The sequence below is a fragment of the Melospiza georgiana genome, chromosome 33, assembly GCF_028018845.1.
Source record: "Melospiza georgiana isolate bMelGeo1 chromosome 33, bMelGeo1.pri, whole genome shotgun sequence".
NCBI lineage: Eukaryota > Metazoa > Chordata > Aves > Passeriformes > Passerellidae > Melospiza > Melospiza georgiana.
In genome coordinates, this window is record NC_080462.1 from 2,603,730 (window position 1) to 2,625,676 (window position 21,947).

At 60.6% G+C, this 21,947-nt stretch overlaps 2 protein-coding genes and 1 non-coding gene across 3 annotated transcripts; 1 reads left to right on the forward strand and 2 right to left on the reverse strand.

Moving 5' to 3' along the window:
- Window positions 1-148: 148 nt before the first annotated feature.
- NPR1 (natriuretic peptide receptor 1) lies at window positions 149-15,020 on the reverse strand. The gene is made up of 21 exons (XM_058042654.1): window positions 14,324-15,020; window positions 10,398-10,597; window positions 9,594-9,707; window positions 8,720-8,855; window positions 7,955-8,046; window positions 7,729-7,864; window positions 7,567-7,651; window positions 7,367-7,487; window positions 6,685-6,759; window positions 6,361-6,438; window positions 6,130-6,234; window positions 5,928-5,999; window positions 5,062-5,224; window positions 4,826-4,981; window positions 3,793-3,961; window positions 3,033-3,179; window positions 2,751-2,943; window positions 1,735-1,909; window positions 1,162-1,260; window positions 823-914; window positions 149-214 (listed from the first exon to the last, which is right to left on the reverse strand). The coding sequence occupies exons 1-21, from the start codon at window positions 15,018-15,020 to the stop codon at window positions 149-151; spliced, it is 3,171 nt and encodes a 1,056-aa protein (XP_057898637.1).
- Window positions 15,021-15,740: 720 nt separating this feature from the next.
- TRNAM-CAU (transfer RNA methionine (anticodon CAU)) lies at window positions 15,741-15,812 on the reverse strand. The gene has a single exon. It is a non-coding gene; the product is annotated as a tRNA-Met (tRNA).
- A 205-nt stretch (window positions 15,813-16,017) lies between these two features.
- Window positions 16,018-21,740, forward strand: ILF2 (interleukin enhancer binding factor 2). The gene is made up of 14 exons (XM_058042836.1): window positions 16,018-16,078; window positions 16,629-16,670; window positions 16,801-16,843; window positions 17,544-17,648; window positions 17,785-17,862; window positions 18,027-18,129; window positions 18,221-18,286; window positions 19,066-19,182; window positions 19,268-19,346; window positions 20,109-20,196; window positions 20,291-20,352; window positions 21,110-21,224; window positions 21,305-21,395; window positions 21,482-21,740. Exons 1-14 carry the CDS (start codon window positions 16,074-16,076, stop codon window positions 21,640-21,642), a joined length of 1,155 nt encoding a protein of 384 aa, XP_057898819.1. The 5' UTR covers window positions 16,018-16,073; the 3' UTR covers window positions 21,643-21,740.
- The last annotated feature ends 207 nt before the right edge of the window (window positions 21,741-21,947 follow it).

Consider the following 21,947-nt stretch of genomic DNA (forward strand, 5'->3'; position numbering starts at 1 on the left):
AAGCCCCCGTTGCTGGTCCCGGTGCAGGTTTCAGGGTGCCGGTTTTGGGGTGCCCCCAGCCCCCGTTCCATGGTCCCGGTGCAGGTTTTGGGGTGCAGGTTTCGGGGTGCTGATTTTGGATGCCGGTTTCGGGGTGCAGGTTTTGGGGTCACCCCCGCGTGCTGCTGCCCCCACGCTCCCCCAGCAGCCAGTAGGTCCTGAGCTTGCCCTTGCCCTGGGGGGGAATTGGGGGGAACCCCGAGTTTGGGGGGATCCCCGAGTTTGGGAGAACCCCAGAATTTGGGGGGGGGGTGGGATTGGGGATACGCTGGGATTTGGGGTGTGGGGGATTTGGGGGTATCCCGGGTTTGGGAGGGACTGGGGGGAGCCCGGAGTTTTGGGGGACCCCGGGGTTTGGGGTATTTGGGATTTGGGGGCCCCCGGAGATTGGGGGGCGGTTGGGGGAGATTGAGGGGACCCCAGGGTTTGGGGAGGATTTGGGTTTTGGGGTGCGCGGGGGGGGGGGTCAGGGGGACCCCGGGGTTTGGGGGAGATTGAGGGGATTTGGGGGACCCCGGGTTATGGGTGAGGGGGGGACACCAGGGTTTGGGGTGGTTTTGGGGGTCTCAGGGCAGTTTTGGGGTCTCGGGGAAGTTTTGGGGTTATCAGGGCAGTTCTGGGGGGTTGGGGCAGTTCTGGGGGGGTATTGGGGCAGTCTGGGGCAGTTTTGGGGTCTCAGGGCAGATTTGGGGGTATTGGGGCAGTTTTGGGGTCTCAGGGCAGTTTTGGGGGTATTGGGGCAGTTTTAGGGTCTCAGGGCAGATTTTGGGGTTCAGGCCTCACCTTCATCTCCACGTCCCCCCTCAGCTCCAGCTCGAAGCCCCCAAACTCCTCCAGCACGGCCTTGGTGACCCCCGAGATGTGGATCTTCAGGGCTGGGGGGGTGGCACCATCACTGTCCCCAAGGTGTCCCCACAGTGTCTCCAGAGTGTCCCCAGAGTGTCCCCAGAGTGTCCCCAAGCTGACCCCCGAGATGTGGATCTTCAGGGCTGGGGCCTGGCACCCTCAATGTCCCCAGGGTGTTCCAAAGATGTCCCCATGGTGTCCCCACGGTGTCCCCACAGTGTCCCCAATGTCCCCGTGGTGTCCCCAGATTGTCCCCAGGTGTCCCCAGCCGCTCACCCTCGCCGTTGGACTCCATGCGTGACGCGGTGTTGACGGTGTCCCCGAACAGGCAGTACCGCGGCATCTTCAGCCCCACCACGCCCGCGCACACCGGGCCTGGGGACACACAGAGCCCGGGGCTGTCACCTCTGAGGTGCCATCCCCGTTCCCATTTCCCATTCCCATCCCCATTTCCCATTTCCCTTTCCCATTTCCCATTTCCCATTCCTGTTCCCATTCCCCATTCCCAATCCCATTTCCCATTCCCATTCCTGTTCCCATTCCCATTTCTCCATTCCCATCCCCATCCCCATTCCCATCAGTGTGGATACCAATGCCCATTCCCCATCCCCATTTCCCAGTTCCCATTCCCATTCCCATTTCCCATTCCCAATCCCGTTTTTCCCATTGTTCCCGTTGTTCCCACCGGTGTGGATGCCGATGTGCAGCTCCATCCCCATTTCCCCATTCCCAATCCCATTTTTCCCATCGTTCCCGTTTTTCCCCACCGGTGTGGATGCCAATGTGCAGCTCCATCCCCATTTCCCCATTCCCAATCCCGTTTTTCCCGTTTTTCCCGTTTTCCCCCACCGGTGTGGATGCCGATGCGCAGCTCCAGCCGCTCCCGGGGCCGGTGGCGGATGCGGAACGAGCGCACGGCCTCCAGCAGCGCCAGCGCCATCCGCGCCACCTCCCGCGCGTGCAGCTTCCCGTTGCGCACCGGCAGCCCCGACACCACCATGTACGCGTCGCCGATGGTCTCCACCTGCGCGGGACGGCACCGGGAATGATGGGAATACCGGGAATTCCATAGGGAACGGGCCCCGGGAGTTCCGCACGGAACGACCCCGGCATAGGAAGGACCAATCCCGGGAATTTTGCGGGGAATGGGCCCCGCAGGACCACGGGGACAAGCACCGGGAGTCCCGGGAATTCCTCAGGGAACAGCCCTGGAATTCCACAGGGAACGGCCCCCGGGATTGGCCCTGCAGGACAACAGGACAAGTGCCGCGAATACCGGGAATTCCACAGGGAACGGCCCTGCAGAACAACGGGAATTCCAGGAATTCCTCAGGGAACGGCCCCAGGAAGGAAGGGACCAGCCCCCACGATTCCACATGCTGAACGTGTTGAGCGTATCCCTGCCTGTCCCTAAATGTCCCCAAGGTGTCCCCAAGGTGTCCCCCAGGTGTCCCCCTCACCTTGTAGACGTCGAAGTTGTCAATGATGGCGTCAAAGTTGGTGTAGAGGTCGTTGACCATGTCCAACACATCCCTGTGTGTCCCTACCTGTCCCTACCTGTCCTAAATGTCCCCAGGGTGTCCCCCAGGTGTCCCCCTCACCTTGTAGACATCGAAGTTGTCAATGATGGCGTCAAAGTCATTGAGCATGTCCAACACATCCCTAAATGTCCCCAAGGTGTCCCCAAATGTCCCCAAGGTGTCCTCCAGGTGTCCCCCTCACCTTGTAGACGTCGAAGTTGTCGATGACGGCATCGAAGCAGGTGTAGAGGTTGTTGACCACGTCCAGCACATCCCTGCATGTCTTTACCTGTCCCTAAATGTCCCCAAGGTGTCCCCAAGGTGTCCCCCAGGTGTCCCCCTCACCTTGTAGACGTCGAAGTTGTCGATGATGGCATCGAAGCAGGTGTAGAGGTCGTTGAGCAGCGTCACCACCTGCATGGGCGTGCTCTGCGCCGAGAGCGCCGTGAAGCCCACGATGTCGCTGAAGTAGATGGTGACGCTGTCGAACGCCTCCGCCTGCACCGTCTCGCCCCTCTTGAGCTGCTCCGCCACCGAGCTGGGGACAGCGGGCATGGTCAGGGCGGGCACCACCACCCCCAGAGCCCCCCGGGACCCCCAGAGCCCCCCGGGACCCGCAGAGCTCACTGGGGCAGGATCTGGTAGAGCAGGGCCTCGGCCTTGCGCTTCTCCTCCAGGTAGGCCTGGGTGCGCTCCTCCACCAGCTCCTCCAGGTTGTTGGCGTACTGCTCCATGCGGGACAGCAGGTTGTCCAGGATGTTGGTGCTGCTCTCCCTGCGGGGAGGGGGTCAGCTCACACATGGGGACCTTTTTGGTGGTCATCTCCCACCCATGGACCCTTTTTGGGGGTCACCTGCCACCCATGGCCACTTTTCAGGGGTCACCTGACACCTGGGGACCCTTTTTGGAGGTCACCTCACAGCTGGGGCTTCTTCTTGGAGGTCATGTCCCAACCACAGACCCTTTTTGAGGGTCACCTCCCACATGGGTACTCCTTTTGGGGGTCACCTCCCAACCACAGACCCTTTTTGGGGGTCATCTCCCAGCCATGGACTCTCTTTGGGGGTCACCTCCTGCCCATGGATGCTTTTGGGGGTCACCTTCCACCTGGGGAACCTTTTCAGGGGTCAACTCCCACCTGGGGACTCTTTTTGGGGTCACCTCCCACCCACAGACCATTTTAGGAGGCCACCTCCCGCCCATAGACTCTTTTTTGGGGGTCACCTCCCACTTGGGACCCTTTCTGGGGGTCACCTCCCACCCCAAAGTCCTCTCTGGATGCCACCCCTCATTTGGGGACCCTTCCTTGGGGTCACTGCCCACCCAGGAACCCTTTTTGGGGGCCACCCCTCACCCGGGGACCCTTTCTGGGGGTCCCTGGTGGCACCTGTTGAACTTGCGGAGCTGGACGCGGATCTGGTTGAAGTCGGGGCGCTCCAGGACGTCCTCGGCCCAGCAGTGCTGCATCAGCTGCCCCAGCTCCTCCAGGTGGCACCCCACGTTGGCCGAGGGCCGGAAGCTCGGCCGCTCGCCGCTCTTCACCCGCTCGATGATCTCTGAGGGGACGGGGACCCGTCACCCACCGGGGCTCAACAGAGGGTCCAGGAACCCAAACGGGGGTCCAGGAACCCATCCGAGGGTTCAGGAACCCATTGGCCAGCCCAATAACTCATCAGAAGGTCCAAGAACCCATCAATGGGTCCAAGAACCCATCTGTGGGCCCAAAATCCTATTGGCCAGCCAGGAAGTCATCAGAAGGTCCCAGAACACATCAACGGGTCCAAAACCCCATCCAGGGGTCCAAGAACCAATCCCTGGGTCAAAAATCCATCAATGGGTCCAAGAACCCATTGGCCAATCCAGTAACTCATCAGCAGGTCCAAGAACCCATCTGAGGGTCCAAAACCCATCCATGGGTCCAAAAATCCATCCATGGGTCCAAAATCCTATTGGCCAGTCCAGGAAGTCATCACCAGGTCCAAGAACACATCAGTGGTTCCAGCCACCCATCAAAACATCCAAGAATGGATCAATGGATCATCCAAGAACCCATCAATGGTTCCGAGCACCCATGAACACGTCCAAGAATGGATCATCCAAGAACCCATCAATGGATCAATGGATCATCCAAGAACCCATCCATGGTTTCAACCACCCATGAACACATTCAAGAACAAATCAATTGATCATCCAAAAACCCATCAAAACATCCAAGAGTGGATCAATGGATCATTCAAGAACACATCAACGGCTCCAACCACCAATGAACACATCCAAGAACAGATCATCCAAGACCCCATCAAAACATCCAAGAACGGATCAATGGCTCACCCAAGAACCCACCAACGCTTCCAACCGCCCACAAACACCTCCAGACCCCACCGCCCTCTCTGGCCACCCCTTCCCGCGTCCCCGCTGACCTTTGGGGCTGAGCTCCACGCCCTCCACGTAGAAGACGCCGCAGCGCAGCGCGATCTCCTGCAGGATGATGCCGAAGCTGTAGACGTCGCCCTTCTGCGTGCCCCGCGCCGGCGGCTCCTCCATGCGCAGCAGCTCCGGCGCTGTCCACAGCTTCTCTGCGGCACGGGGACCCCGTCAGGGACACTCTGGGGACACCTTGGGGACGTTTTTTAGGGGAGACGCGTCGGGGCCTCACTGGCGAAGAGCGCGTGGGCGTCGCCGTCGCCGTCGGGGCACGCGCGGAAGCTCTCCAGGCCGTAGTCGGTGATCTTGAGCACGAAGCGCGAGTCCACCACGCAGTTGGAGGACTTGAGGTTGCCGTGGGACACGATGACGCCGCTGTGCAGGAACTGCATCCCCTAAAGGGGCGCGGGGGGATCGGGGCAGAGATGTGGGGTGGGGGACGTCCATGGGATGGGGCGTTCTATGGGATGGGGGTTCCTGTGGGGATGTGGGGTTTCTGTGGGATGGGGACCCTTTTGGGATGGGGAAATGTGTGGGATTTCTACAGGATGGGGACCCCTGTGGGATGGAGGAGCCCTGTAGGACACAGGATTCCTATGGGATAGGGGATTCCTGTGGGGTGGGAGGAGATCTGTGGGGTGGGGGATTTCTATGGGATGGGGGACCCCTTTGGGGTGGGGGGTCCTTTCCTTGTGGGAAGGGGATTCCGATGGGGTGGAGGAGACCTGTGGGGTGGGGGACATCTGTGGGATGGGGGATGCCCATAGGATGGGGGTCCTCTTGGGTGGGGGGTTCCTGTGGGATATGGGATTTCTATGGGGTGAAGGATTCCTGTGGGGTGAGGAGCCCTGTGGAATAGGGGATTTCTATGGGATGGGGGTTCCTGCAGGATATGGGATTTCTATGGGATGGGGGTTCCTGTGGGGTGGGGACCCCTGTAGGATGGGGGATCCCTGTGGAATGGGGGGGATTTCTATGGGATGGGGGATGCCCACGGGATGGGGACCCCTTTGGGGTGGGGGATCCCTATGGGACGGGCGATTCCCATGGAATGGGGGTTTCTATGGCTATGGGACCCCCCGGGACCGTCCCCGGTACCTTGACGATGTCGTTGGTGAGGGAGTAGCGGAACATCCAGTCCAGGGTGATGCTCTCGTTCTCCAGGATGTCCTGGGCACGGGACGGGGGGTGAGGGGAGGGATCCCGGTGCTCTCCCGGTCCCGATGCAGCCCCGGCGGCTCTGGGTGCCATTCCCAGTGCATCCTGGGAGGCTCCCGGTGCCGGTGCCCGGTGCCGGTACCTGCAGGCTGCCCCGCGGGCAGTACTCGGTCAGGATGCAGATGTTGGGCGGGTCGGTGCAGGCGCCGATGAACCGCGTCAGGTGCTCGTTCTGCACGTCCCGCATCTGCCGGGGACACCGGGGACACCGGGCACGGGTGGGCGGGGGGGGGTCCCGCCGTGTGTCCCCGCCCCATGCCCGGTGTCACCTCCCGGTGCCCGTGCCCGGTGTCACCTCCCGGTTTTCACGTACGTGTTTGAGCTCGAACAGCACCTTGCGGGTCAGCTCGATGCGTTTGCGGTTCACGTGCTTGACGGCCACCAGGTTACCCTGCGGGGACACCGGCGTGGGGACACGGTGACGACACGGTGACACCGGGGGTGGGGACATGGTGGGGACACGGTGAGGACACGGTGGGGACACCGAGATAGGGACATGGTCAGGACACGGTGACACCGGCATGGGGACATGGTGGTGACACCGGCATGGGGACACAGTGACACAGTGGGGACACGGTGGGGACACCGGGGGTGGTGACGCTGTGGGAGGGGTCCCGGTGCTGTCCCCTCCCCGTACCTTGTAGTAGGCGGTCTTGGCGTACACCTGGAGCTGCCCCTCGGCCGTGAGCAGCGAGCCGTAGTTGGAGCCTCGCTGTGCCCGGGGCGGGTGCGGGGTGAGAACGGGAAGCGACCCCGGGGCTCCCAGAGAGACCCGCAGGGGATGGGGGGGCCCCCAAAATCCCCGGTCCCCAAAACCCCTGGTCCCCAAAACCCCCGGTCCCCAAAACCCCCGGTCCCCAAAACCCCCGGTCCCTGAGCTGTGAGGTGACCCCGGTCCCCGTTCTTCCCCCAGTCCCGTTCCCCACCAGTGACAGCGCCAGTCTGCTGCCCCGGTCCCGGTCCCGTTTCCCCCCGGTTCCCCACCAGTGACAGCGTCAGTTTGCTGCCCCGGTTTCCTCCCGTTCCCTCCCGTTCCCCCGTTCCTGCTCCCGGTCCCGTTCCCGTTCCCCACCAGTGACAGGGTCAGTTTGCTGCCCCGTTTCCCCCCGGTCCTGGTCCCGTTTCCCCTCCAGCGACAGCGTCAGTCTGCTGCCCCGGTTTTCCCCGTTCCCGGTCCCGGTCCCCCCCGGTTTTCCCGGTTCCCCACCAGCGGCAGGGTCAGTTTGCTGCCCCGGTCCCGGTCCCGTTTCCCCCGTTCCCCCTGGCTCCTCCGGTCCCGTTTCACCCCCGGTTTCCCCGGTTCCCCCCGGTTTCCCCACCAGCGACAGCGTCATCCTGCTGCCCGCGCTCCTCAGGTGCTTCTCCAGGCTGCTCATCTGCAGATCCTCCCAGCGCACCCTCCACAGCTCCGCCGCCAGCTCCTTCTCCAGCTGCAGCTTCCTGCGCCCAATTGGGGGGCTCCGTGAGACCCCTCCCCACGCCCCCGGACCCCCCCGGGACCCCCCGGAGCCCCCCAAACCTGCAGATGAAGAAGGAGGTGACGGTGATGGCCATGAGCATCAGGCTCACCACCAGCGACAGCACCTCCAGCGTGGACAGCGAGGCTGCGGGCACAGGAGGGGACAATCAGCGCCCGATTTGGGGGTCGGGCGGGGGTCTCGGGGCTGGGACCCCCCCTCACCTTTGCGGCAGCGTGGGTCGGTGCCCTCGAAGCCGCAGGGAGGGACGTCGGGCGGCACCGAGCTGCCCGGCCAGTGGAAATCCCTGCCCGGAACCATCTGGATCTCCTTGGTGGTGCCGTTGTAGTTGGCCACGATCTTTGGGGTGCAGCGGGTGGGGAGTGGGTGGGGGGAAGCCCCCAGAGCCATCCCCGGGTCGGGACGCCCCCCGTGGGTCTGGGGGCTCACCTGGAACTCGCCCAGCTCGGGGTCCATGTCCCACAGGGAGTAGTCGCTCTCGCGGTCGCCCTGCTCGTCGATCCTCAGGAAGCCGGTGACGCCTAGGGAGGGGGCGTGGGGGGGCTTGGGGGGCCTCAAAGAGGGGGTTTGGTCCCCAAAATGTCACCCTGGGAGGGGGACGGGGAGGTGACACCCGGGGAGGGCATGTGGGGGGCTTGGGGGGCTTCAAAGGGGGGGGCTCTGAGCCCCAAAATCTCACCTGGGAGTGGGGCTGGGGGGGGTCCCGGTCCCCAAAATCTCACCCTGGGAGGGGGACGGGATTGGGGGGGGCCTTGATCCCCAAAATCTCACCTGGGAGTGGGGCTGGGGGGTGACACCTGGGGAGCCTCAAAGGGGGGGTCTGGTCCCCAAAATCTCACCTGGGAATGGGGCTGGGGGGGGTCCCGGTCCCCAAAATCTCTGTCCTGGGAGGGGGACAGGGCTGGGGACAAGGACAGGATGGGGACAGGATGGGGAGGGGTCTGGGGAGGGTCCGGGAGGGTCCTGATGTGTTCAGGAAGGTTCGGGGAGGGTCTGGGTTGGGTTTGGGAGGGTCCGGAAGGTTCGGGAAGGTTCAGGAGGGTCCGGGAAGGTCTGGGTGGGACCGGGAGGGTCGGGGAAGGTTCGGGAAGGTCCGAGCAGGTCCGGGGGGGTCCAGATGGATTCAGGAAGGTTCGGGCAGGTCTGGGAGGGTCCAGATGGGTTCAGGAAGGTTCGGGCAGGTTCGGGTCTCACCGTAGAAGGTTCGGTTCCACATCTGGCGGGTGACGGCCGAGGCGTCGCTGACGGAGCCGCCGCGCTCCAGGGTCTCGTTGAGCGCCTGGGCCCAGAGCAGCACCCCGTCGTGGAACGCGGCGGCGATGAAATTCATCTGGGGACAGGGAATTAACAAATTCATCTGGGGACAGGGAATTCATCTGGGGATGTGAAACTCATGTGGGGACACGAAATTCATCTGGGGACATGAAGTTAATTCATTTGGGGACACAAAATTCATCTGGACACGAAATTCATCTGGGGACACGGTGACAGCTCGAGGGGACAGGGCACAGCCGGGGGTCCCCGTCCCCAGACCCACCCTGTGTCCCCTGATAGCTCCAGATTGGTGCGGTGTCCCCCTGGTGTCCCCTCCTGGTGTCCCCTCCCAGTGTCCCCCTCTGGTGTCCCAGTGTCCCCTCAGTGTCCCCATTGTCCCCTCTGTCCCCTCACCAATCCATGCTGCAGGGAGCTGTTGATTCTCCCTCTGTCCCCATTGTCCCCCTGGTGTCCCTGCTGTCCCCTCAGTGTCCCCATTGTCCCCAATGTCCCCTCAGTGTCCCTGTCTCACCAGCCCGTCCTGCAGGGAGCTGTTGAATCTCTCCCTGTGCCCCAGTGTCCCATTGTCCCTTCAGTGTCCCCAATGTCCCCAATGTCCCCTCATTGTCCCCATTGTCCCCTCAGTGTCCCCAATGTCCCCATTGTCCCCTCGTTGTCCCCATTGTCCCCAATGTCCCCTCATTGTCCCTGTCTCACCAGTCCCTCCTGCAGGGAGCTGTTGAATCTCTCCCTGTCCCATTGTCCCCTCAGTGTCCCCCATGTCCCCTCAGTGTCCCCATTGTCCCCGTCTCACCAGTCCCTCCTGCAGGGAGCTGTTGAATCTCTCCCGGGCCTCCCGGTGCAGCCTCTGCAGGAACGGTCGGTACTCGGCGTTCTGCGGCTCCGCGTACGTGATGATGGTCACGGCCTGGGGGGCACACGGGGACAGGGCTGGGCACACCTGGGGGTGCCCCGTGCCCACCTGGGCGTCCCCGTACCCGCCTGGCCCTGACCTTGCCCTCCTTGCTGCGTCCCTGTGCCCACCTGGAGCCATCTGTGCCCACCTGGCTGCGTCCCTGTGCCCACCTGGAGCCATCTGTGCCCACCTGGCTGTGTCCCTGTGCCCACCTGGAACCATCTGTGCCCTCCTTGCTGCATCCCTGTGCCCACCCGGAACCATCTGTGCCCACCTGGCCGTGCCCCCGTGCTCACCTGTCTACGTCTCTACCCTCCTGGGCATTTCCACGCTCACCTGGCCGCGTCCCTTCTCACCTGGGGCCATCGGTGCCCACCTGGACGCAGTCCCTGCGCACCTGGCCGTGTCCCTGTGCACACCTGGGGCCATCTGTGCCCACCTGGATGCACTCCCTGTGCACCTGGCCGTGTCCCTGTGCACACCTGGGGCCATCGGTGCCCACCTGGATGCACTCCCTGTGCACCTGGCCGTGTCCCTGTGCACACCTGGGGCCATCGGTGCCCACCTGGATGCACTCCCTGCGCACCTGGCCGTGTCCCTGTGCACACCTGGGCATTTCTCTGCCCACCTGGGGCCATCAGTGCCCACCCGAGCGCGTCCCTGCCCACCTGTCCCTGTCGGTGCCCCCGTCCCGGCGCTCACCTGGAAGGCCCGGCGGGCTCGGGCATCGTCGCTGTCCCCGCGTTTCCAGGGCCGCTGTGGCTCGGGGAAGCGCCGGCCCTGCAGGCTCGCCCCGAAGGTGTCGATGTAGAAAAAGGCGAAATCGCCGCCCGTGAGCCCCGCGCGCTCCGCCTGCAGCAGCAGCGCCCGCAGCGTGTCCGGGGAGCAGCACAGGTACACCACTGTGGGGAGGGGGATGGCACTGAGACCCCCACCCAAACACAGCCCTGAGACCCCCACCCAAATCCGGGGGATCCCGGGTTATTGGGGGACACAGCCCCGCCTGCAGCAGCAGCGCCCGCAGCATGTCCGGGGAGCAGCACAGGTACACCACTGTGGGGGGGACACGGCACTGAGACCCCCACTCAAATACAGCCCTGAGACCCCCACCCAAATACAGCCCTGAGACCCCCACCCAAATCCGGGGAGTCCCGGGTTATTGGGGGACACAGCCCCAAGACCCCCCACCCAAATCCTTGGGGGATCCCGGGTTATTGGGGGACAGAGCTCTTGGAGGGGGGGACAGCCCCGAGACTCCCACCCAAATCATGGAGTTCCAGGTCATGGGGGGACACAGCCCTGAGAGCCCCAACACCCCTGGGGACCCCAGCCCCACATCGTGGGGGTCCCTGATTGCCGTGTGACACAGCCCCGAGACCCCCAACCCTACCCCAGGGTCCCGGCTTATTGGGGGACACAGCCCCGAGACCCCCTGGGAAACCCCTGGAGACCCCAGCCCCAATCCCGGGGGTCTCTGATATTGTGTGACACAGCCCCGAGACCCCCAAGACCCCATGGGAGACCCCTGGAGACCCCAGCCCCAGTCTTGGGGGGTCTCTCGTTATTGTGTGACACAGCCCCGAGACCCCCAAGACCCCATGGGAGACCCCTGGAGACCCCAGCCCCAGTCTTGGGGGGTCTCTCGTTATTGTGTGACACAGCCCCGAGACCCCCGCCCAAATCCCGGGGGTCCCTGGTGCGGGGGTCCCGCCCCCCGCGCCCTGCCCGGCGCTGTCCCGGGCGCAGCCCCGGTGCCGTTTCCTGTTTTCCCGACTCCGTTTCCTCCTCGCCGCGGCCCTGACGGATTCCCGGCGGCTCCGTGACCCCGGGGGCCCCTCCGGCCGTGCCCGCCCCGGGGGAGCCGAGATTCACCCGCGGCACCGAGCCCGCACCGAGCGAGCCCGGGATCCCGGTGCCTCCCGGTGCCTCCCGGTGACACTCGGGGTTCCCGGTGCCTCCCGGTGACACTCGGGGTTCCCGGCGCCTCCCTGGGGATCCCGGTGCCCTCGGGGTTGGTGACAACGCCCGGAGATTTGTGGGGACACCGGGGTGGGTGGGGAGGGGTCCGGGGTGGGGCAGGGGCAGTGTTGGGGGTGGGATGTGGGGGTACGGGGGGATGGCTGGGGTGGGCTGTGGGCAGGCGTGGACAGCCATGAAAAACCATAAAAAAAACGTGAAAAAACCATTAAAAAACCATTAAAAAACAGGAACAGCCATGGACAGGCGTGGACAACCATGAAAAACCATGGACAGCTGTGAACAACCATGTGCAGCCATGAAAATCCATGAACAGCCATGGACAGGCATGAACAGCTGTGTGCTGCCATGAACAACCATGTGCAGCCATGGAAAACCATGAACAGCCATGGACAGGCATGAACAGCTGTGTGCTACCATGAACAACCATGTGCAGCCATGAAAAACCATGAACAGGCATGGACAGGCATGAACAGCTGTGCACTACCATGAACAACCATGTGCAGCCATGGAAAACCATGAACAGCCATGAACAGCCATGGACAGGCATGAACACCCGTGTGCTACCATGAACAACCATGTGCAGCCATGAAAAAACATGAACAGGCATGGACAGGCATGAACAGCTGTGTGCTGCCATGAACAGCCGTGAACAACTGTGTACAACCATGAAAAACAATGTACAGACGTGAACAGCCATGAACAGCTGTGTACAGGCATAAGAAACCTCAAACAACTGTGGACAACCATGAAAAACCATAAAAAAAACATAAAAAACCACAAACAGCCATGGACAACCACATGCTGCCATGAACAGCCGTGAACAACCATGAACAGGCATGAAAAACCATGTGCAGGCATGAGCAACCAGGAACAATCATGAAAAACCATGAACAGCCATGAACAATCATGGACAACCACGGACAGGCATGAACAACTGTGAGCAACCATGAAGAGCCATGAACAAGCATGTACAGGCATGAACAGCCACAAACGGCCATGGACTACCACGTTCAGGCATGAACAACCAGGAACAGCCATGAACAACTGTGAACAGCCATGAACAGCCGTGTTCAGGCATGAACAACCAGGAACAATCATGTACAGCCATGAACAGCCATGTACAGCCATGTACAGCCATGAACAACCGTGAACAGCCATGAACAACCGTGTTCAGGCATGAACAACCAGGAACAACCAGGAACAATTGTGTACAGGCATGAAAAACCTTAAACAACCATGAGCAACCATGAACAGCCATGTTCAGGCACGAACAACCAGGAACAACCATGTGCAGGCATGAACAGCCATGTGCTACCATGAACAACCGTGCACAGGTATGAAAAACCTTAAACAACCACGAGCAGCCATGAACAGCCATGTACAGGCATGAACAACCGTGAACAGCCATGAACAGCCATGAAAAGCCATGTACAGGCATGAACAACCAGGAACAACCAGGAACAATCATGAACAATTGTGTACAGGCATGAAAAACCGTAAACAACCGTGGACAGCCACAAACAACCATGAACAACTGTGAACAGCCGTGAACAACCACGAACAGGCATGAACAGGCATGAACAACAGTGTGTTACCATGAACAACCATGAACAGCCATGAACAGCTGTGTATAGCCATGAACAACCATGTACAACCGTGCACAATCGTGAACTGCCATGTAAAACCACGAACAGCCATGAACAGCCATGAACAGCCATGAACAGCCATGAACAGCCATGAACAGCCATGAAACCCCCACGCAGAGCTCAGCACAGCCCTGTCTGCCCACGGAAACCTCGGCACAGCTGTGAATAACCCCGAAATCCCCGCGTGAAACCGGGCACAGCTGGGCACAGCTGCCAACGCCCCCATCCAGCTGTGCCCAGCTGTGTCAGCCACCCGTGAGCACCCACGAACCCCCCTGTGGGGCCGGGCACAGCCGGGCACAGCTGGGCACAGCCCAGGCCGGCTGTTGTGAACACCCCTGTAAAGTTGGGCACAGCCATGTATGGCCATGAACAACACCCCGGGCACAGCGCAGTGTGCCAAGGCTGGCACAGCCGCGGGCACCGCTGTGGGGCTGGGCACTGCCCTATGGGGCTGGGTACACCCTTGTGGGGCCGGGCAGTTCTGTATGGGGCTGGGCACTGCCCAGTGGGGCTGGGCACTCCTGTATGGGGCTGGGTACACCCTTGTGGGGCCGGGCACTCCTGTATGGGGCTGGGCACTCCCTTGTAGGGCCAATCACTCCTCTATAGGGCTCTGAGCTCCTCTATGGGGTTGGGCACTCCCACATGGGGCCGGGCACACCCCAGTGGGGCCGTGCACACCCTGTGCACTCCTATGTGGGGCTGGGCACTGCCGTGTGGGGCTCTGAACTCCTCTATGGGGCCGTGAACACCCCAGTGGGGCCGTGCACTCCTCTATGGGGCCGTTCCCTCCTCTATGGGGCCGTTCCCTCCTCTATGGGGCCGTGCCCACCCCAATGGTGCCGTGCCCACCCCAATGGTGCCGTTCCCTCCTCTATGGGGCCGTGCCCACCCCGAGCGCCGCCGCACCCGCCCAATCCCCGTCCCCATCCCCATCCCCATCCCCATCCCCATCCCCATCCCCATCCCCGGCCGCCCCACGGCCGTGCCCGCACTCACCGCGCCCCTTCGCCTTGATCTCGTGGATGATGAAGGAGAAGTTGCCGCCGTCGCGGAACACCACGTCCATGACCGTGAGGTTGCGCACGGTGGGCAGCTGCACGTACAGACCCTCGGCGGCGAAGTAATAGGGCCGGTCCCCCGCGGGCTCGTCCGAGTACACGAGCAGCGCCCGCCGCGTCCAGTTGAAGCGCCGGTGCAGCCGCACCCCCAGCTCGCCCAGTTTGCGGTGGCTGGGACCGGCGCGGGTGGTCAGACGGAACTCCTCGCTCTTGTCGTCGAACCCGTGAGCCTCGGCCCCCGCCGTGACCAGCGGCAGCTGCCAGTGCCCGGTGAAGCGAGCCACGGGAGCGGCGGAGTAGACGCAGCCCGGCCCCAGGAAGGCGGCGGGGCGGTGGGCGAGCCACAGGTCCACGGCCACGAGCGGCGCGGCCATTTCGGAGCAGACCCCGTGGCGGTCCTCGCTGTCGCCGAACACCCAGCGCACGGTGAAACCGGGCAGCAGGTCCCGCCGGGCGTTGACGGCGGCGGCGGCCAGGCTGACGGCGGGACCCACGCGCGGCCAAGCCCACGGGTAGGTGAGGTTGCGGCGGGGCAGGACCACGGCGAGGGTCAGCGGGAGCGCCGGGGCCGCCGTGGCCGCCGCCGCTACCGGGGCCAGCAGCGGGGCCAGCAGCGGGGCCAGCACGGCCAGCATCGCCCACGGAGCGAGAGTGGCGGCGTTCGCGACCCCCCCGCGGCGGGGCTGAGCCCTGGCTCGCCGCCCCCACTGGTGACACAAAGGGCTGTTATCATTAACTCCTTCCTGCCCGTGCCACCCCCCCCCGTCCGAGCGGCATTCCAGCCGGGATCGGGGGGGTGGGGACACGGGGACGTTGCCACCCGTGGGGTGTGGAGGGATTTGTCCCGCTCCGGTCTCACCCAGGTCACGCGTGGGGCGATGAGAGCCGAGAACCTCATTAGGGTGCGGGGACGTCGCGACCCACGGGCCGTCCCCACCCAGCTTTCGCTTCGCTTTGGGGGTTTTGGGGAAGCCGGAGGGGCTCGGACACCTCTGGTCCCGCACATCCGTGGGAGGTTCGGCCCCACGGAGGGGTCACGGCAGCCCCACGGCAGTGCGGGGGTGACACCGGGGGTGACATTCGGGGGTTGCGCGGCGCTGGCAGCGCTCGGGGGGACACGGGAAGAGGTTGGGGACACGCACAGGGGGAGGCGCGCAATGGTTCGGCGGCGTCTCGTTTATCAGTGTCGCGAGTGGGGTAACACCCGTGACACCCGTAACCCCACGCAGCTGCCGGCTCTCCAGCAGGCCAGACAAGCCTGGGCGGGCATGAGGGAAGCGTTAAGAATCCAACGCAGCAAATAAAAGAAATAATAACTGGCAAAACAAACCTCGCGTGGAAGGAAAAAGTTGCTCTAGCAGAGGATGGTTTCGATCCATCGACCTCTGGGTTATGGGCCCAGCACGCTCCCGCTGCGCCACTCTGCTGCCGCGTGCTTGCGCGTGCCGCGCGGTTTATACCCGCGGCGCGCGAGCTCCATTCATGAGCTCCGCGCCCCCTCCAGCGGCCGCCCCGGCGCGCGCCGCCATTGGCCGCCTCTCGCTCTCATTGACGCGCCGCCTCACCAATGGCTGCTGGAGAAGCGCCTGCCAGGGGCGGGATGAGGGAGAGCGGCGGCCAATGAGCGGGCGGGTTGCTGCGGGGTCTGTGAGCGGCGTTTCATTGTCGGGAACGGCGGCGGCGGCGACATGAGGTGGGACCGGGGGATACCGGGGGGACACCGGCACTGAGACCGGGGGGATACCGGGACCGGGGGAGGAAAGGGGGGAAGTGGAGGGAGAACCGGGACTGGGGGGATCACGGGGACCGTGGGGGGACGGGCACCGGGAGAGACCGGGACTGGGGGGCCGCGGGAGCGGGGGGAAACGGGAGCGGGGTGGGGAACGGGGCGAACCAAGGGGAACCGGGGATGGGGGAGAGCAGCACCGAAACCGGGAGGGGACCGGGAATGGACCGGGGAGCACCGGGAGGGGCGGGACCAAAGGGAACCGGGGATGGGGGAGAGCAGCACCGAAACCGGGGGTGGGCGGGCCCTTAAAGGGACCGGGAATGGACCGGGGGAGGGACCGGGGAGCACCGGGAAAGGAGCGGGAAAGGACGGGGGAGCACCGGCAGGGGACCGGGGAGGAACCGGGAAGGGGCTGGGAAGCACCGGGGGGGGCAGAACCGGGACCGGAGGATCGCTCCCGGTGCTCGGTTCCCTCACTCACCGCCGCTCCCGTTCTCTCTCTCTCTCTCCGCAGGGGCGATCGAGGCCGCGGCCGCGGCGGCCGCTTCGGTTCCAGGCGAGTCCCGGGACGGCTCCGGTGCTGCTGTCGGAGCGTGCCGGTCCCGAGGGGCGGGAGGGGGTCCCGAGGGGCGGGAGGGGTCCCGGGAGCTCCGGGAGTGACTTTGGGATTTTTTTATCCTCTGTAGGTTCCGGCCCTTTGTGCCCCACATCCCCTTCGACTTCTATGTGGTGAGTAACACCGGGAATTAACGGCATTTAATGGGATTTACCGGGAGTTTTCTGGGATTTTTCCATGGTTAACGATCCCCCCAAGCCCGGATTTCTGGGCTTTGGGTTGAAATAAATAAATTCCCTAAAAAATGCTGTGGTTTGGTGAAAAACCCCGCATTTTGAGGGTTTTTATGTTGTTGGGAATGGGAAAACGGGAGGGAAAATGTGACAAATCACTCCAGGACTGGGGATTTTAACGGGTAAAATTTTGGATTGTAAAAGGTAAAATATGGCATTCTAACGGGGAAAGTTTGGGACTGTAACAGGTGAATTTTGGGATTGTGACAGGTAAAATTTGGGATTTTAAGAGGCAAAGTTTGGGATTCTGACAGACAAAGTTTGGGATTGTAAGAGGTAAAATTTGAGATTTTACCAGGTAAATTTTGAGATTGTGACAAGCAAATTTTGGGATTGTCACAGGTAAAATTTGGGATTTTAACGGGTAAATTTTGGGATTTTAATAGGTAAAATCTGGGATTAAACTTAACAAAGCATCTCTTGGGGCTGTGATGGCGAATCCCACGAATCCCAGCTGGGAATTGTGTCCTGTTTCAGTGTGAGATGGAATTCCCTGAATTCCAGGTGGGAATTTCGTCCCATTTCAGCGTGAAGTGGAATTCCACGAATTGGGAAAATGGGAATTTTGTCCTTTTCTCAGTGTGAGATGGCTTTTCCCCGAGTCAAGCCCGCTGCAGATGAGACGGCGTTCAGCGAGGCGCTGCTCAAGAGGAACCAGGACCTGGCTCCCACTGCTGCTGAGCAGGTGCTGGGCCCAAAAAAACCCCAAAATCCCCAAAATTTGGGGTTTGGGGGAGTCCAAACTTCCTCAGGAATCACCTAAAAATGAATTTTTGGGGAATTTGTGCTCTGTAAACGGGATTATTCCTGTTCCTTTCCAGGCTTCCATCCTGTCCCTGGTGACCAAGATCAACAACGTCATCGACAATTTGATTGTGGCACCGGGAACGTTCGAGGTGGTGAGTGCAGAATTTGGGGAAACAGCTCCAGAGTGCTGGGAATGGGAAATGCTCCTGGCCCAGGCTGGCTTGAGGCTCAATGCTGAGCCCCCAGACGTGGATTTTGGGTTGAATTTTTGGGATTTTGGGTTGAATTTTTGGGATTTTGGTTTCTTTTCCCCCAGCAAATCGAGGAGGTTCGCCAGGTGGGCTCCTACAAGAAGGGCACGATGACCACGGGGCACAACGTGGCAGACCTGGTGGTGATCCTGAAGATCCTGCCCACCTGTGAGTGCCACCTGGGCAGGGTCACAGCCACCTTTGGGTGCCAGGCCTTCCTCCAGCCCTCCTCCTCCTCATTTTCCTCTCCTTTTCCCAGTGGAAGCTGTGGCAGCCTTGGGGAACAAGGTGGTGGAGAGCCTGAGAGCCCAGGACCCCAGCGAAGGTGAGGCCTGATTTTTAAAATTTTTTAAAATATTTTTAAAGATTTTTTTAAAAGATTTTTTAAGATTTTTAAAAGATTTTTTAAGCCTTCTGATGTTGACATTTTTGTAGCAAACTTTCTCACACGCTTTCTGTAAATAATTCATGGCTTTGCATTCCTTTATGGAAGAGGGGAAATTTGATGGACTGTTGGTTTGTCCAGTGTCATTGGAGAGGTGGCACTGTCACCCTCCAATCCACTGTCACTTTTGGAAAGCTAGTAATATTTTGGGATTGTAACAGGTAAAATTTGGGATTGTAACAGGTAAATTTTGGTGTCGTCACAGGTAAATTTTGAGATTGTAAGAGGTAAAATTTGGGATTGTAATACATAAATTTTGGGATTGTAAGAGGTAAATATTGGGATTTTGACAAGTAAATTTTGGTATTGTCACAGGTAAATGTTGACATTGTGACAGGTAAATTTTGGGATTTTAACAGGTAAATGTTGGGATTGTAACAGGCAAATTTGGTATTGTCACAGGTAAAATTTGAGATTGTAACAGGTAAACGTTTGGATTGTAACACATAAATTTTGGGATTCTGGCAGGTAAATTTTGGCATCAGAATCTATTTTCTGCAGTCAGAAATTAAACTTCCATTTTTCCTTACCTTCAGAGCAGCGGCGTGTGCACTTGTTCCATGCCCTGCAGTGACAAGTCCACACCCTGGAGTGCTCCTGGCTGTGCTCCATGGCCATTCCTGGTTTCTCCAGACACAATTCCTGCTCTTTCCCCGCAGTGCTGACCATGCTGACCAACGAGACCGGCTTTGAGATCAGCTCGGCGGACGCCACGGTGAAGATCCTGATCACCACGGTGCCGCCCAACCTGCGCAAGCTGGACCCGGAGCTGCACCGTGGGTACCCAGCCCTGCTCCCTCCTTGGGGCGCCCAGGGGGCACTGGGAGCACTGGGAACACTGGGGGTTTGTGCTCCTTGCAGTGGACATCAAGGTGCTGCAGAGCGCCCTGGCCGCCATCCGGCACGCGCGGTGGTTCGAGGAGAACGCGTCGCAGTCCACGTGAGTGAGGGGTGGGATGAGGATGGATCGTGGGGATGGGGCTGGATCCTCAATCTGGGGCTGAATCCTCAATCTGGGTCTGAATCCTCAGTCTGGGTCCAGATCCTCAGTCTGGTTACAGATCCTCCTTCTGGGTTCAGATCTTCAGTCTGGGTCTGGATCCTCAGGCTGGGTCTGAATCCTCAATCTGGGTCCAGATCTTAGTTATGGGTCCAGATCTTCATTCTGGGTCTGGATCCTTGTTCTGGATCCAAATCTTCAGTCTGGGTCCAGGTCTCCAATCTGGGTCTGAATCCTCAGTCCTGGATATAGATCTTCAGTCTGGGTCCAGATCATAGTTCTGGGTCTGAATCTTCAAATTATGATTTGGATTCTCCTTCTGGATCCAAATCATAGTTCTGGGTCAGGATCCTCAGTCTGGGTCCAGATCATCAATCTGGGTCCAGATCCTCCTGGATCTGAATTCTCAGTGTGGGTCTGAACCCTCCTGTTGAGTCCAGATCTTAGTTCTGGGTCCAGATTCTCAATGTGGGTCTGAATCCAGATCCTCCTTCTGGATCCTAATCCGAGTTCTGAATCCAAATCCTGGTTCTAGATCCTAAACTTGGTTCTAGATACTAATCCTTGTTCTGATTCCAGATGGTGATTCTGGGTCCCGATCACTGTTCTGGGTCCAGATCCTCAATCTGGATCCCAGTCCCATTGCCAAGATCCCAGAGCAGTTCCTGGTGTGGGCCTGACCCTGCTCCTGCCTCTCTCCAGGGTGAAGGTTCTGATCCGGCTGCTCAAGGACCTGAGGATTCGCTTCCCCGGCTTCGAGCCGCTCACACCCTGGATCCTGGACCTGCTGGTGGGGTCACTGACGTGGGGATGATGATCCTGATCCTGGTCCTGGTCCCAACAGGAGCTGGGAATCTCCTAATTCCTGCTCCTCCCCTCTGCAGGGTCACTACGCCGTGATGAACAACCCCACCCGGCAGCCCCTGGCCCTCAACATCGCCTACAGGTCTGTGGGGTTTCCATCCCACAAATTCCCCTCGTGGGATAAAAGCATTTTTCCTTATAAAACCATTGGGATATCATGGGAGATAAACCCAGCTGGGATTTCCTGGTGGTGTTTTCCCTTTGTGGTTCCATTTTCCCGACAAAACCATTGGAATCTCCTGGGCTGACTGGGAGATAAATCCAGCTCTGGTGTTTTCCCTTTTTGGATTCATTTTCCTGATAAAACCACTGGAATCTCACGGAGTGTCTGGGAGATAAACCCATCTCCTCCATCAGGGATTTCCTGGCGGTGTTTTCCCTTTGTGGCTCCGTTTTCCTTATAAAACCACTGGAATCTCACAGGCTGGGATTTCCTGGTGGTTTTCCCTTTGTGACTCCATTTTCCTCACAAAACCACTGGAATCTCACAGGCTGGGATTTCCTGGTGGTTTTCCCTTTGTGACTCCATTTTCCTCACAAAACCACTGGAATCTCATGGGAGATTAACCCATCTCCTCCAGCTGGGATTTCCTGGTGCTGTTTTTTCCTGAAATGATCCATTGTCCCAACAAAACCGCTGGAATCTCATGGGAGACAAACCCATCTCCATCAGGGGTTTCCTGGGCTGTTTTTTCCTGAAATGATCCATTTTCCCAACTAAAACCGCTGGAATCTCACGAGCTGACTGGGAGACAAACCCATCTCCTCCATCAGGGGTTTCCTGGGCTGTTTTTTCTTGAAATGATCCATTTTTCACCCCGATTTCCCCCGCTTTGCAGGCGCTGCCTGCAGATCCTGGCGGCCGGGCTCTTCCTGCCCGGCTCCGTGGGCATCACGGACCCGTGCGAGAGCGGCAACTTCCGCGTGCACACGGTGATGACGCTGGAGCAGCAGGTCAGGAGGGCACCCCAAAAGGCCAGGGGACACTTTTGGGGGGGGTCTCTGTCCTCACATTGTCCCCTCCTCGTCGCCAGGACATGGTGTGCTACACGGCGCAGACCCTGGTGCGCATCCTGAGCCACGGGGGATACAGGAAGATCCTGGGGCAGGAGGGCGATGCCAGCTGTGAGTTTGGGGTTTGGGGGGGTGTCAGGGTGGGCACGGGGTTGGTGTCACCTCGAGGAGGTGCCCAGTGTCACCTCCTGGGGCAGACCTGGCCTCTGAGATGTCCACGTGGGACGGGGTGATCGTCACGCCGTCGGAGAAGGCGTACGAGAAACCGCCGGAGAAGAAGGAAGGGGAGGAAGAGGAGGAGAACCAGGAGGAGCCGGCGGCCGGGGAGGAAGAGGAGAGCATGGAGACGCAGGAGTGACACCTGTGGCAGCTGCAGCAGGTGAGGGGACACGGCCCAGTGTCCCTGTGCCCTGTCCCTGTTTTGTACTTGCACATTAAAGTGTTCCCCCATTTCCAGTGCGTGCTGTGTGCTCAGGTGTGTGTGGGACAGGTGGGGCAGCAGGAGAAGGATCCAGAACTTGAAGGAAACACCTGGGAGTGTCCAGACCCCAATTGGGGGTGTCCAAACTTCACCTGGGCTTCCCAAATTCCACCTGGGGGTGTCCAAATCCCACCTGAGCCTCCCAACTTCCACTTGGAGGTGTCCAAATCCCACCTTGAGCT